Source organism: Acromyrmex echinatior, chromosome 4 (assembly GCF_024713525.1).
Source record: "Acromyrmex echinatior isolate Ae372 chromosome 4, ASM2471352v2, whole genome shotgun sequence".
Lineage (NCBI taxonomy): Eukaryota > Metazoa > Arthropoda > Insecta > Hymenoptera > Formicidae > Acromyrmex > Acromyrmex echinatior.
This window is the reverse complement of record NC_141855.1, coordinates 8,122,294-8,138,587: the sequence shown is the minus strand read 5'-3', so window position 1 is coordinate 8,138,587 and position 16,294 is coordinate 8,122,294. Positions and strand designations below refer to the sequence as shown.

Genomic DNA, 16,294 nt, shown 5'->3' with positions numbered 1-16,294 from the left:
GAGACACAGTTGGTCACACTATTATTGCATCCTTCAAATTTTCGTCTGAAATATTTTTTTAAAAAATAATATCTAACAGAATTATAGAACCTCTTTGATTTAAATCCACTCTATATACTAATATTTACATCCAAGATATCAAAATACTTTTATTCTATTGCAGAAACACTGCGCATCACAGAATATTAGGTTGTCGCTGCAAATGGCGACTTGTTTGTCTCATGTTCGACATATAGTCTAATTATATCGGTACATGTTGACCGTCGATTTCCCTGAGCAGAACAAATCGATCGCGTGTCATCTGTCCACTGGCTTTGAACTATTCGTTTTCTTTGGCCGAGTATTGTTTCTTTTGTCCTCGTGGTTAGACGTCTCTCGTGATTCTATTCGCAAAATTGTATTATTTCTTATCGATATACGTATCGGCTCGACCTCCAAAATTCCGTCCAATACTCGCGATGCAAAAATGATTTGTGTCGGAGAAACAGATAGTTCTATGTAAAAGCAATCTGCGAACATAAAGAAAATTTTATTCATCTAATATCTTCTCTTCGTTTCTTTTTCAAAAGCTGTTACATAAAATAAAGGTAAGTAAAAATTGAGTCTAAAAATAAAATCTTACACTTTAAGTAAATATCTGTTTTGAGATTAATATAGAGATACATTAAAGAAAAAAATTTTCAAATGCATTTATCTTTTGATATTAACATTAATAATTTTTGAAATTTGTTATCATTTGTAACATTTAAAAAATAATAATTCATATTTATTTTTATACGCTACAAAAAATTAGATAATATTACACCTATAATATATAAGTGTAATAATAGAATAAATTAATTAATTCTTAAATTAGTGTTACAAAATTTTAATTGAGTTTTTTTGATATTTTTTAATAAAATATAGGTTATATTGTTCTAATAAATATATATAAGTTTACAATAATAATATAAAAATGGAAGATGACAACGATCTTTTAGTTTTAATTTTGTTAAAAATTTTATAAATAATTTTGTGAATTATTATGTATAAATATATGTATATATTATATAAATTTTGATTGTAAGAAAATTTATTTTTTTAAAACACTTAAGATATAAGTGTTTTAAAAAAATATATATAATTATATACGTATATAATTTCAATTGCGTTTTGTAGTGGTTACGTGTAAGAATTGTTTGTTATCAGATGTCTCAGATTCTTATTCTTGCACATGCAGTTAATATATAGGATGTCATCGTTAATAAATGATATATAACCTCGATTTTTTACTACTGAAAAACAATTTTATTAATCGACAGTACATTTTGTGTGTGTGTGTGTGTGTGTGTATGTGTTATAATTTTACAACAATTCTAAAGATCGTGTTGTTTTTTCTTATGTTCAAATTTCATGATTGTTTTAAATTTATTTTTTTTTCTATACTTACGATCTTGTCTATTTTGTTAATTATTCATATACCTATGAATTCATAATCCATGTAAACAATCTCTGCGACATAGACTTTTATAAGGTAACCAATATAAATTGATTTAATAATTTATACATTTATATAGAGATATTAAAAATAATACTTAGCAATAAAATATAAAATAACGCATAATAAATTTTACAATTTTATTGTGTAAATTTGAGTACTTATATAAAAATAATTTTTGACAAATTGATGCAAAAATTAAGATAAAGACTTAAAGATATAAAATGTAAGGAATTAGCAAAATTAAAAGAAAAAGAATTAAACATTTTTAATTAAATAAAAAATGAGATAAAAAAATAAATAATGACAAAAAAAGTCACTCGATTCCAGGATGAGATTTACTAAAAATTATTAAATAGTTTACTAAAATATATTATAGTAGTGTAATAAAGTATCAACTATTCATATTGAATTAATCAAATTTTTTTGCTAACCTTAGTAAGCAATTTCTATAATAAATAATTATTACTGTTAAATTGCAGTAACAATTCAAATTAATAATACGTTAATAACAAGTTTCGTAATGACATTTTCTCATCTCTATTACAATATGCATTTACAATATAATATACTATAGAGAGCATACATTTAATTATATGAATACAAAAGCTATATATATTCTAAAATATATTAATAATTATGCATATAATGTAAAAATTTTATTGTTAGCAATTAATTCAATTACTAATACGAGCTTTAACTTTATGAGCTCGTGATAATCTTGCTTCAAAATTTGAATGTGTATGTAGATTAAATTGTCGATTCTAATATTTCAATGAAATGACAAGGACGCATGAAATTAGGTAAAGATGACAATTGTTACTAATTCTCTGCGGCTTGGGGTTCATATAAACAGGCATGATGATCATGTAGCGACCCTCAGTATGGGCGTTTAAACGAAGCTTAAACAAGGCAGAATGATTTGCAACATCGTACTATAAACGACGTTTTCCACGTTGACAAAGTCCTACTAAGAGTGAAAACAAGATCTAAAACTGGGTAATAACTTCACAGTTATTGCTATATACTTGTAATATTGTATTATGTTTAATGTGATGTAAAACGCTCACAATATAACAGTGACTTAATTTAAAAAAAGAATTAAGTGTAATATTTCTTATAATAAAATGTATATATAAATGTAATGGTCCAATAGATATACGCGAAAAGTGATGAGGTCAGTGACAATTTGTGCAACTGTAGTGTAATTGGATCGTGTCCACCATAGAAAGATAAACAATAGTATATAGAAACCTATGCCATCTACACCAGCTGAGCCAATATAGATTATTCAACAAAATCATTTCCACTGCAGTCATTATCTATCTGACCATTTGAATTTGCTATTTAAATCTAATAAATCTGACAATGTAACGTATACTATGTATTGGGTACATGAGAGAAACATAATACAGGATAAAGTTCTAATCCATAAAGCATGCAACATAATATATGAGAGATATGTACTAATATGTTTGAACTTTAAAAGGATGGATTAATTACTTAACTCTCACTTTTTGGAAACAAAAACACATTTGTCTGCTTTATTATTGATTATTTAAATTCTTAAAAAAATTTTTGTGGTTGCTTATTTATGTTTAAAATACATATAAATATATTAAATAGGATCAAATATGATTGATACAAAGTAAAATATTTCTAAATTCCAATGAAATTATATATTACTATGTAACAAATTGAATTATTATCTCTTAAAAAAATTATCTGTTACTACATAACAAATTTAAATTGTTAATTCTTTATTTATTTTTACAAGTCTATGTATATACATTTTTCTTTGTGTACATACATATAATATATTTCTTTTACACTATGTATGATATATTTTTTATAATATATTTAACTTATTTTACTTTGTTATTTATTACAAAATAACGGATATTTAATTTTAGCAAAATTTTCTGATTTTTATCCGGCTATATATTTAGAATTTTATTATTATTTTCTCTTATAAAATTCGACGAGCGCATAAATTACTTTGCAAAAATGAGCGATAAAATATATTTTCCAGTGAATGTGCGAGGCAAAAATCAATCAGTGTGAGTGTGAGAAGCACGACTGACAGTTTGATTAACCTGAATTATCGAAATACGATGGGAAAGGTATTGTACTGATTGATATGCAATTAATGCTTATAAATACTTGTCCAATATTTGTCCATAAAATTTATAACTCTATATATTTATAAATACGAATGTATACATATATGTGTTCTAAAGAATATTATTTCAGATTTTTAAGATAAATTATTAATTTTACATATAATACATACATGTTCATACAATACATAATTTCTAAAAACGTTTTAAAGACATTCAAAGAACTTCCCTATGTTTTAAAAACATTCTAAGACATCCCTTAGATATAGTATGTACATAGATATTAACTTTTATTTTTTTAAACATCTAAATTATAACATAACATGTTTTAAAAGTAAAATATAAATAGGCAAACCTATATATTTCATATTGCACATTTATTATTCCTTATAACATTCAGAAAATGGTCATCTTTTATTCAACAAAAATTTGATTTTATATATTAGGTGTTGGAATTAATTCGTAGCGTTTTTTAATGAAAGAATGTTATTTATTTCACATGAGCATTAAAAAATACATTAATGAAAGTACTTCCCATCACTTGTAAAACGCTACGAATTAATTCCAACACCTAATATATATATATATATATATATATATATATATATATATATATATATTGCTTTATATGGTTGTCAAATAAAGATAAATAGAAATAAAATAATTGTTTTAAGAAAATAAAAAGATGTTAGGGAAATTAATTTTATTTATCAAGGATCTGATTAATTTAATTCAATAATATATATATATATATATATATATATATTGCTTTATATGGTTGTCAAATAAAGATAAATAGAAATAAAATAATTGTTTTAAGAAAATAAAAAGATGTTAGGGAAATTAATTTTATTTATCAAGGATCTGATTAATTTAATTCAATAAAGTCAAAGTATAATAAATTAAAATATTAATAATATTATAAAGAATTAAACAATTTTTGAAAAATTGGCACTAAACACAATATATAAAACATTGGTCCCAATAAAATAAGTTAGTTTAAAAATAAAATAAAAATATCTTATGGACTTCTTTTAATTAAATAATAATTATAAAAATTAAATATTATATGTAAAACAAGGCATTAGAAGTCGTCGCAAGAACTAAGTTAGTAAGAGTTAGTTTAATATATAATATAGCTTATAATGTAAACATAAAAGGTATTATAAACGCAAGGCTTAATGAGTTTTTAAGCTATAATGTATATCAAAGGTACTCTGTGGATGATACTCATAGTCGATTCTTATATTTAAGACTCTTTTAAGTACAGTCTCATGATAAGACGAATCAGAGGATCATATTAGCATCTTAAGTTATATTTAAGATAATCTTAAAATAAGAACGGAATATAAATATCGACCTATGAACATAAGTTTTATACTTTTGATATACCATAGCTAAAAAACTACCTATTATTAAGTCTTACATTTATGACATCTTATGTTCACCATTCTACATTTTATCCTACATTAGTCAAGTCGATCGTAAACGTGTTGCAACAGTCAACAGTAAAGCTCATTTTTTAAATTGACGATTCATATTGATCAACTCACAACTAATATAAAATTAGGGATAATAAATCCTAACTCTCATTTCATCGAAATCCAATTTTCATATAATTAATATCAATCATTAAAAATAAAATTTCTTAAGTCTATAAAATATAAAAATAATAAAATAATAATAAGAATAATAATAAAGAAAGGATATCTTTCCTTTCAAAATTTCTCTTCCTTGAAAAAAGCTCTAAATAAAAAAAAACTCATCTAAGATAGATTTCAATAAATAAAAACTTTTGCAAACTAATAATTTGATCGTAACAAAGGTACTTGTTTTAACTATCCAAATACATTTCTTTACAGACAATGTATATCTCAGTCACCGAGAAACAGCAAGTATTGATGCTATTTTTGCTCGAGATCATCCTAATCGCGCTAATAGGGACATTTATGTCGTATGGTCCAGATGCAAACGCTAATCTGCTAAAAAATCGTACCGGTCAGTATACAATATATATATGTACAAATGTGCATATGTATATTTCATATATGTCTTGTAGTTAAGCATTATTATTGATATAAATCGTTTATGTGTCTCCAAATTTGCGTTATTAGTAAATATAAAATATTATTAAATAAAAAAAATATGTAAATTTAAAATTAAATATTAAATTCATACTCTTCTACAAAATTTTATAGAATTGTTACATATAAAATATTAATTTTTATACAAACAATTCTTTTAAATATAACTTTAAAAAAATTAAGGTATATACAATATATATTTAAATATATATATATTTAAAGAATTTATTATAACATTTTTTACGTTTTTTATAATTTATAATCTTTACAATCTCACAATTTACTGAAACATAAAAAATGTAAAAAAAAATTAAATATTAACGTTTTTAAGAATAATAATTTTTAAAAAACTTTGAAAATCTCTTTTAAAAATTAGAAATTCAAAAAATGTTAAAAATTTAGAGCTCAAAAAATTGTATAAATTCTAAAAACTTTTAGAACTTTTAGAATAGAGAATTCAATAAATAATTGGCCAGTATTAATTGACCAGAAGTTTCTATAACGGTGTGTTTAAAATGAATACTAATTATATTTATAGGCACCGCCGACAAATCTGGACAAATAAAAAAACCACAAAACGATCCGTTACGAATTTATCCGAGTAAGTAAATCAATTATGTTTTATTAATTTAAGTAAGAGAAGGGAAAATATGAAGATGAAAAAGAAATTTAGAAAAAGTAATTTCATCTAAAAAAATATGTTGACCACGAATATCCCATTCAAAACAGAGTCAGTTTAATCTAAAACATTTTTTTAAATGATTTATTTTCAAAAATGTGAAGAATGAATAGAAAAATTAAAATAGATTATCTTATCTGTATATTCTGCATTGCACAAAAGGAAGAATATACACATTATCATATGAATAAAAGTTACGAGTTCTGACCATCTTGATCTTTCTTATTTTAAATATCGATTCATTATCATATGTTCAAAAGAGACGTTGTTGGAGAGACGTTGTTTGTGCGTTCAGTTGGAAACAGTTCGTTTACAGCATCTGTCAGAATTGTCATGTCAACGTTTCTTCCAATTAGCGTCTACTTGTAAAGTTTATTTTTAAACTTAATAGGTTTTTAATCATGTAATTTTTTTCAATTAATATACTAGTATAATCAATAAATTATAATTATTTTAAATAAAAGTAAATAAGGCTGTTGTAAAAAGGATTGCGGAATAAATTAAAAATATTTAAAGTGTCTCTTTAAAAAGTTGTTCATAAAAATTATTTATAAAAGGAGAATAAAATTCAATAATAACGACTTTAATTTATTCATATGTTTTTCTTTTTTTAGAAATAACTGCATAATAATCATAAAATTAATATAAAAATTAATAAATTAATCTTAATTCTTATATTTACAAGTAATACAAAGAAATTAATATTTGTTTTAATTTGAAAAATTTTAACTCATTGTATTAATATTTTAAGATTAACTTAAAAATTAAAGTGTACACTTTCTTATGTGATCAATTAAATTTAAACCCATATGCATTGAAAAGAAATGAATCAATTTTCATGAAATATGAAAATACCAATAATTTCGAAAAAGTCACGACCACGCATATTTACCGTATGACACTCCGTACATTGCGGTGGCTTCATCGGCATATAGTCAATCCCTGCACAATGCTGCAACTGGTACGAATGAGAATGTGCAATGGGCCAGTGCACGCAATCATACTTCTTTTTATCGAGGGTTTTCTGTTGTGTGCTTTTCTTGCCATATATGATTACGCCCCGGAGGCGGATGCCAGTAACCGACTGAATAGCGTCCATCCTTATTTGAATGGACAATCAAAGTCTCTACCCACCACATATACATGTGAGTTCAACTTATATTGATGCTGTCATTTTCTACCATTATTATTTTTCTGTTATTTTCTTCTTTTCCTTATTATTTGTTTTATTTCGCCTACTGTCAATTCTTTTTGAAATCTTTTGCTTTCTTCTCTTTCATATATGTATGTCTTCGAAGAAGACTCAAATATAAAACATCATGCAAAATATCATGAAATCTGTAGCAGTGTATAATCTGAAAAAATAAACGTAAAATTTTCAATTGTCTATTTACTGGGTCATCGATGATCTTAATTATTCAATGAAAAAAAGACTTTCAATATCTTCTGTTATTTTGTAAAATTATGAGAAAGTGATAAAATAATAGTGTATCTTTCATTAAAGAAGAATATTGGGAATGAAATAAAAAAAATAAATAAAATATAAAATTAAGAAAAGTCACATGTTAAGCAAATTAAAAAATTAAAGTAATAATAAATGTAAGTCTCAATGATGACATGCAATAGTATATGAAATGAAATATACAACACAATAACGAATGAAATAGAAATGGCTGTATGAACCAACAACAAATTAATTACATTAAAACTGAATGTACGAATATATAATTATAAATAACAGTGTGTCTCTTTACTCAGTCTCTATCTCTTTACTTTTATCTCATTAATCAGGCAAAATTCATTTTAAATTAAAAAATTTTACACAGCCAAAAAATTGTAATATATTTGCAGTAATAATATAACATTTATTGATAACAAATTCTGACATGTATTTTATATAACGCATATTTCTTCTTTAATACGAATATCAGTTTTTTATCTGTTATTTATAAAATGTGACATAACTCTCCTATTTTATTGAATATGTAGAATTTGCTAATTATTAACTGAAAAAAATTTTATTATCATATTTATTAATATATTAACAGATTATTTATAATATTATTACATTATCTTCCACTATACTATCTTAAGTATCAAAAAAGATAGAATTATAAGAAAATAATAGAATTTTATTTTGAAAAAAAATTATGACTCTCTTATTATTATTTTTAACATGTTTATTTTTGCAAGTATACTTTCTCTCTCTCTCTCTCTCTCTCTCTCTCTCTCTCTCTCTCTCTCTCTCTGCAGTTAGTAGAGACCCTATAGTCTGATCATGAGGATTTCGTAAAAATCTTATATAAGAAAAGAGAAAGATATATATATATATATATATATATATATATATATATATACTTTCTGTATATATAAATATTATCTCACTACTATTTATATACTGTTTTACAATATAACTGAAGTTATAGAGTCAGTTAAGATGAGATAGTATATATACATATATATATATAAAATATATATATATATATATATATATATATCGAGGAAGAAGTATGTATACCTTTTCCTTTCGTAGGGTTTTGACAAAATCGCTTGTGATCATATTCTGTCATAAGTTCTCCGAGTCATTTTTCCTCTAATTATTTAGTCTTAAGATATAAGCAATGCGGTGCCGAGTATAAATTGTGATCAACATAAATTGTAAGTTAAATCTTTCACTGTCATTTTATCCTATAATCCTGAATGATAAATTAATGTGTAATTAACTATGTATGTAAGTATTATAGAAGTAAATGAAGAAAGAAAACATTATCCGCTTGTCAACTTAACGCAAATTGTTGCGGATATATCATTTACAAAATGCTTGTTTTTTTTGTTCTTGGTTTGTCTAAAATGGTACAGTGTACCAAGATGTCCATGTGATGATTTGGATTGGTTTTGGCTTCCTGATGACGTTCCTCAAGAAGTACAGCCAGAGCGCTGTTGGTCTGACTTTCCTTGTAGGTGCAATTCTCGTCCAGGTGGCTTTAATCTGCGATGGCGTAATAAATATGCAGTTAGGCCATAAGGCTTACCTCTCATTAGAGAGGTCAGTGTTTATTTTGATTTATATTAAAAATTGCAAAGATAAAGTGATTAGATTATATTTTATATTAGTTTGATTTTATATGTGTGGGAACATAAACGGTTTATTTTTACACTAAACTTAAATAAAATAAAAAATAACCTCTTTAAAGTTTGAGAAAAGATATTTATTTCTTCATCATGTATCGTTACGAAACTTTTCAGTCTGCTTAGTGCAGACGTTGCTGTGGCTACGCCGCTTATCTCCATGGGAGCAGTTTTAGGCAAAGTGACTTATATGCAACTGGTGTTCATGGGAATAGTGGAGTTGATTATGTTTACCATTAATAAGTATGTAGGCGAAGAATTGTTTATGGTGAGTTTATTCCTATTTTTTGCATGATTACAATAAGTAGATTGGCGCATGAAAAAGAAAGAAAGAAGAAAAGAGAGAAAATTAATCATTTGATGATATTTTAATATAAAATATTTGGTATAACAATATATATGGATATAAATTTTTTATTTATCTACATATAATGTATAATTAAAATTAGAATATAACAATAAATTTTTATCATATACGTATATAATATATAAACATACGTATATTTTTTATCATTTTGTAAATATTATTGATTATAAATATTATTCTATTTTATACAATACCAATATTATTTGAAAACTTTAAAGTAAACAATAAGTGATACTTGTTTTATTGTAAATATATGGTGTAATTTCTGTAAGATAAGATATACTTTCCTATATTATGTAAATTTTTTTCACATTTTTAAGGCTGTTGACGCTGGTGACAGTATGTTTGTTCATGTGTTTGGCGCATATTTTGGATTGGCAGTTAGCTTCGTATTCGGATTGAAGGAAAAACCAAAGGAACATGATTTGGAAGGATCGAATTATCAATCAGACATTTTTGCCATGATCGGTATGTGTCAAAGAAGCTATTTGTATGTCTAATATAATATAATAATAATAATAATAATAATGAATAATGGATATTTGATTAAGTTTTATCTTTTTTTTTAATATTACATAATATTTTAAATATTATATATATAATTTTATCACATTTTCTAAGTATTAACTGCTAAAGTAGGATAATAAGATAATAATTCATTACCTTTAGGTACTGTGTTCTTATGGCTATTTTGGCCGTCATTCAATAGCGCTGCATTGACAGGAGATGATCAACAGAGAGCTATAATCAACACTCTGTTATCAATATCTGCGAGTTGCGTGATCACGTTTGCTGTATCGGCATTGGTTTCTAAGGACAACAAATTTAATATGGTACACGTACAAAACTCGACTCTAGCTGGAGGCGTTGCTATTGGCACAGCTGCAGGTTGATTATTACCTCTTTAATATGCAAATACTAGATTTAAAAATATTATATACATATATTATATATACATATATTTCCCATGTAGCATTTTTATATAATACATAGTGTAAAATATAGTAACATATAGTATAACATATAGTACATAGTGTAAAACCATATAACACATAGCAAAATAATTTGAACTTTCTAAATACACATAGGTATGATGTGTCAACCAGTAGGTGCTTTGATCATCGGTGCCATATCCGGTGTAATTAGTGTGCTGGGATACAAATACCTTACGGTAATAATGAAAATCATTATGCAATAGCGACAGTTGATTAGTTATTTGTTTTTAAAACTGTTTTTAATGTTTTTTCTGAAAATTAGTTATCTACGAGGAAATTCATATTATACCAAATCTATATTAGAAATATATCAGAAGAAAAGATTTGCTTTTTGATGATTATATCTTAATGCTTTCATGCAAAAAATACGAAATTAATCTCTCTCTCTCTCTCTCTCTCTCTCTCTCTCTCTATATATATATATATATATATATATATATATATATATATATAGGTATTATTATTATAGGAAATATATGATAGAATTATTTTTCCGTTACAGTTTATACTTTTTATAATAAAAATTTGATAATAATGTTACAATTTTTTGTGTAATAATGGCTAACTAAACTTACTAAACACTAAGGTCAGGAAAATTACTTTAAAAAGTCACCATTACGCATTATTTCTTGAAAAAAGTAGTAAATAACGAGTAATACCGTAAAGTTAGTTTAAAATGTTATACATTAAAAAGTAACGAGATATAAGTCGCAACTTGTTATTTACTGTTGCAACTTGTTATTTTTTCAATAACAAATGACTTTTCCAACTCGTTATAAATAACTATGACCGTTCCAAACTTGGATGTTACATTATCATCATAAAAAAATTTACAATGTCATTATCCAAATCGTTACAACAAGGTATTATAACTAAGTAACTAAGTAAAGGTAATTATAGTAACTAATTACTTTTATTCTTTGATGTTTTATATATATATATATATATAATACAAAAGAGAACACTTTTATTCGCTATAGAAAGAAATATGTATAACAAACATATGTTGGAACAAAGTACATATATATTAGATTTTTCATTCTAATCAGGAATTTTGCTAGACTCTATGTATTTATATTAATTTTTTTAACAAAAAATATATTAACAACACATTGATTCTTTACACAAAAATTATATGAATACTGATTGGTTATTTATATCAATCATTTATAAGTCTATTCTCTTTTAATTTTTGCACTTAAGGAAAGATTATCAGTTAGTTAAAAAAGCTATTTTTATAAATTTTTTTTGAAACTATATATAAATTTATTTTAAACTTTATATATCATAAAAATAGATATTTTATTTATTACTGATAATTTATAGTAGTAAAAATAATGAAAATTATAATAATTATAAAAATATTTGTAATATGTTCGAGTCTCATGGCTATCATAAAATCTAAATATTTATTGTTAGTCATCTGTAGCAAAAGAATGAAAGTAAAAAATCATTAATCATCTACAGGTGTGTGTGTGTGTGTGTGTGTGTGTGTGTGTGTGTGTTCGGTTATCATTAGAATCAGCATTAAAATACATTTACTTTTTTTAAAAAAATACATTTACTTTTTTCATTTTTTTTATAACGTAAAATAAACTTTTTACAAAAAACTTAAATTGTATTATAGTTGAAGATTTTTCCATTACAATGAGTAAGTTATATGATTCTGCAAAGTTTCTGTTCTAATAAATGTTCTCTTGTTCTAATAAATCATTCTTTTATTAATTTATTTACCTTTTTTTACAGCCATTTATGCAGAAACATCTTCGTATCCATGACACTTGCGGAGTACATAATTTACACGGAATGCCTGGCGTGATAGCTGCATTTTTTGGAGCACTTATGGCATGCTTAGCTACGGAAGCCACTTACGATTATTCCCTATACGAAGTACATAATTCCATTGTCTTGAATTAATCATTTTATTGTTTTCGAGTAATTAACTCTTATTTATGTTGCTGAGCGGGACTATAATTTAACCATCTCAGTTTTAAATTACTTTCGCGGTAATTGCCGCACAAATAACTTCCACTAGTAAAATGAAAAGGTGAAATAATCATTTGAAACTGGATTATCTAAGGAATATATTTATTAGAATATATCAATGGTACAGGAAATTGTATATAATGTTTGATAAAATTCTAATTTCAGTCTTATTTTTATCTGTTTTCTATCAAATTATGCATAGAAATTTGCAATTTAAAAATAATATAACTAAAAATTTGAATGTTCTTAAAGATATTATAAATTTTTATTAAAAATAAATTATGATTATTGTTAAGTTAGAATAATTATTTATTAAATAATTTTATTTATAATTATCTTTGATGAATTTTTGTATTTGTTAACAGATTTTTCCTGCGCGAGCACCGAGCTCAGAGCTAAAAATTAGTGAGATGCGCGACAATTATGGAATATCAACAGGATACAATAGAACGGCGTATCAGCAAGCGGGATATCAATTACTGGCGCTAGTGGTTACCCTTGGGATCTCTATTGTTTCTGGATTAATAACAGGTACTTCTAATCAATCTCCATGTCACATATTGTAACCAAAGATAGAAAAAATTTTCTTTATTTTTATTAAATATGTTTTTAATATAATATCTTTTATAGTAATAAATTGAATTTTCGATGACAATGAAAAATTTTTTACAATTTTTGAATGTTTTACTTATATGTCAAAATAAATTAATTTTTGTGTCTGATTTAAATGTGCTAAAAATTTATTTTTTACTTATTTTTTTATTAGAACATAAATGTATAATTTAATCTATATGCTTCTTGCAAAAATAAATTTACGATTTTACAATATTTATAATTATTACACAGTATTTGTAGTTATTTATTAATAAACAAATCGAAAAAAGAGTTTTCAAATATTTTATAAATCTATCAAATATGAATAATTATTGTAAAAAGTAAAATTTATTTACTTTAAGATATATATAAGATATAATATAAGGAAATATTCATATAATTCTTTGATTTCAATACAATTTAATATGATTCTAATGAGATGCCAGAAATTTTCTTTTTTCTTCTTTGCTTTCGTTTTCTTTTCTTTGTTTTCTTTGTCTCTGTTTTTTCTTTTCTTTTCCTTTTTCCTTGTTTTTTGCACTTTTTTTTTTCTTTTATAAATGTAATAAATATAGATTGCAATGATTTTGTCATTATCGATTTAAAAAAAATAAAGGTGTATGTAACACTTGATGCGCGCACATAAAAATGATGGTTTTGATGAAATGTTTAAGAATTTAGTCAGAGACAATACTAAACATAATTTGGATCCATGAAATAATTATATAGGACGCTCAAATTTGTTAGAATGTCAAAACTTTTTTAGCATTATTTATTATGATTTTTATATAACTATTTTTTTTAATGATCTAACAAAATTTCCGTGGGTATATAGCTAAATTAGAGCCAAATATTTAAATACTTTAGCAAAATCATTCTATGTATTTTTTATTTTTTCTAAAATATTAGTAATGGGCATAATGACAGATAGGATTGAAGCTTCTCTATTCATTCATCATTATTATTTTAGATTGTGACATAGAAGTAAGAAAATACACAATAAAAATTCTTATAAAGCACATTATGCGGAAATAAAACAACGTTTACACTCGATAGGACCGACTTGTAAAGTATACCAAAAACTTTTTTGTTTCATTAATGAATAAATAACATGTATTGAACTGTGTTTGGTTTTGTTTATGCTGGACACTTTATTTTATCTTTATTGCTTATTATATGGAATAAAATGAAGCTTACAATGCAGAAGCATCAAACTGACTCAAACCCTGAAAATAAATTATGTATAATCAAAAACGAAATAAATTATGTTCATAACTGACAAACTGTCGAATCAATATATATAATATATAGAAATAAATGTGGTTTATTAATATTAATTCTCCCAGAAACAAGAAGATAGTTTCATATATTTTACAAGACTATTTTATCGATTGTAAATGTTATCTTCATAAAAAATACTTCTATTTAAATATAATTTGCAAAAGTTTTATTGTGTATTTCTTTGCTAGTCACAATCTGAAATTATAGGTAAGGTGAAATTATAGTGGTAAGTGAACAGGAGCCTTAAATCCCCATTCCTTTTGTGTCCTCTATTGCGCTCTCCATCTAAAGCGAATTAAAAGAGAGATACTGATTTAACATTCTCTTTCTAACAGAACACAGATGCTAAGATCAGTTAAAATAGGAGAAACGCATAGTTTCTATACCCATTACGTCTTTTCCTATCAGATTTTTTCTCTCTATCATTTTCCTCTATCTTTTCTATCTCTCTTTTTATACTTTTCCTCCCTTTCTCTCTCCTTTTCTTTTCCCTCCCTCCTTTTGTTCTCTATTCGTCTGTTTTTCTGGTTTTGTCTCGCCTTTCTCTTTTTTTCTCTCTTTACCTCACTTTGATAGAAATTCAATAATGCAATTTTTTTTCCATCAAATTATACTTAAATTGTAAAATCTAATTCAAGTCCTTAAAGCGCAGATGTGTATATGTGTAATAATACAATTATCTTTCTTTCCTTTATGTATTAACAACCGTCGATTTTATTCTTTGTGCATATAAAAACTTCAACTGGTATTTTGAAATTAATTTAAACCTTTGTCTATACTAGTGCCAGTTCACGGCTTTTTTAATCGTTCTTTAAACTCATATTTTTCTTAAATTGAATTGTCTTTATTTGTTTATAAATGAGCTAATTATTTCTTATTTTATTAATTTTGTTCATTTACTTCTTGTGATTATTGTATGTATAACTTAATTTACAGGTTTATTTCTATGTATGATGATGTGCGGATGGGTCACTGAGCAGCAGAAATTTGATGATGGGGTTGTCTGGGACTTGGAAGAGGAATTCCAGCACGAATTCGGAAAAAATCGAAATGATAACAATCGCCCTAATGATCATATAGTTATGGGCAATATTTAACATGTTGATATAATACACAGTATAAAATGTAAAGTACGCTCTCACAATGTTATTTAAGCTTGCATGTAAACATTAGTATTAAGTACCATATTTCAATATTTGTGTAATTAATTCTTACTTAATAATTAGTTCCTGTTTGCACCTTTAGAAGCCACAAATGATTACAAAAAACCGATTACTTTACGATACAGATTTTTACAATTTGCCAAGTACTAAAAGCAATTAATATCGACGATATAAAATGTATCTTTATAATCTTTTAAAAAGTATCTCTTACGTAAAAAAATTTAAGAAAAAACATTGTTATAAAATGTTTAAAAAATATATTATTTGTGTTTATAAATACAAATAAAACAATTTATAACATTTTTCTTTTTGTAAATATAAGCAATAAATAAACGGAAAGTTATAAATAAATAAAAGTAAGAAGTGTATAAGTGATAAATAAATAAGTTCTCTTTCTCTCTCTCTCTCTCTCTCTCTCT

At 24.7% G+C, this 16,294-nt stretch overlaps 1 protein-coding gene across 10 annotated transcripts; it reads left to right on the top strand.

Annotated features, from left to right (window-relative positions):
* The first annotated feature begins 319 nt into the window (after nt 1–319).
* On the top strand, nt 320–16,238 carry Rh50 (Rhesus blood group-associated glycoprotein Rh50). Of its 10 annotated transcripts, XM_087405236.1 has the most exons (14): nt 2,347–2,654; nt 3,510–3,600; nt 5,460–5,595; nt 6,220–6,282; nt 6,975–6,984; nt 7,237–7,505; nt 9,220–9,406; nt 9,607–9,757; nt 10,177–10,324; nt 10,526–10,744; nt 10,945–11,027; nt 12,598–12,741; nt 13,203–13,368; nt 15,649–16,238. In XM_087405236.1, exons 1-14 carry the CDS (start codon nt 2,650–2,652, stop codon nt 15,807–15,809), a joined length of 1,833 nt encoding a protein of 610 aa, XP_087261362.1. In that variant the 5' UTR covers nt 2,347–2,649; the 3' UTR covers nt 15,810–16,238. The 10 variants fall into 10 exon arrangements, with proteins under 10 accessions (XP_087261359.1, XP_087261360.1, XP_087261362.1 ...); XM_087405233.1 differs by lacking the exons at nt 2,347–2,654; nt 6,975–6,984 and adding an exon at nt 320–587 and having other exon boundaries at nt 7,296–7,505; XM_087405229.1 differs by lacking the exon at nt 6,975–6,984 and having other exon boundaries at nt 2,347–2,476; nt 7,296–7,505.
* Nucleotides 16,239–16,294: the final 56 nt, after the last annotated feature.

What these genes read in the sequence shown, in the direction of transcription:
- Rh50 (XM_087405236.1), top strand. An exon ending in TCTACCCACCACATATACAT is followed by an intron (nt 7,506 to 9,219) that starts GTGAGTTCAACT and finishes AAAATGGTACAG; the next exon opens with TGTACCAAGATGTCCATGTG. An exon ending in ACGATTATTCCCTATACGAA is followed by an intron (nt 12,742 to 13,202) that starts GTACATAATTCC and finishes ATTTGTTAACAG; the next exon opens with ATTTTTCCTGCGCGAGCACC.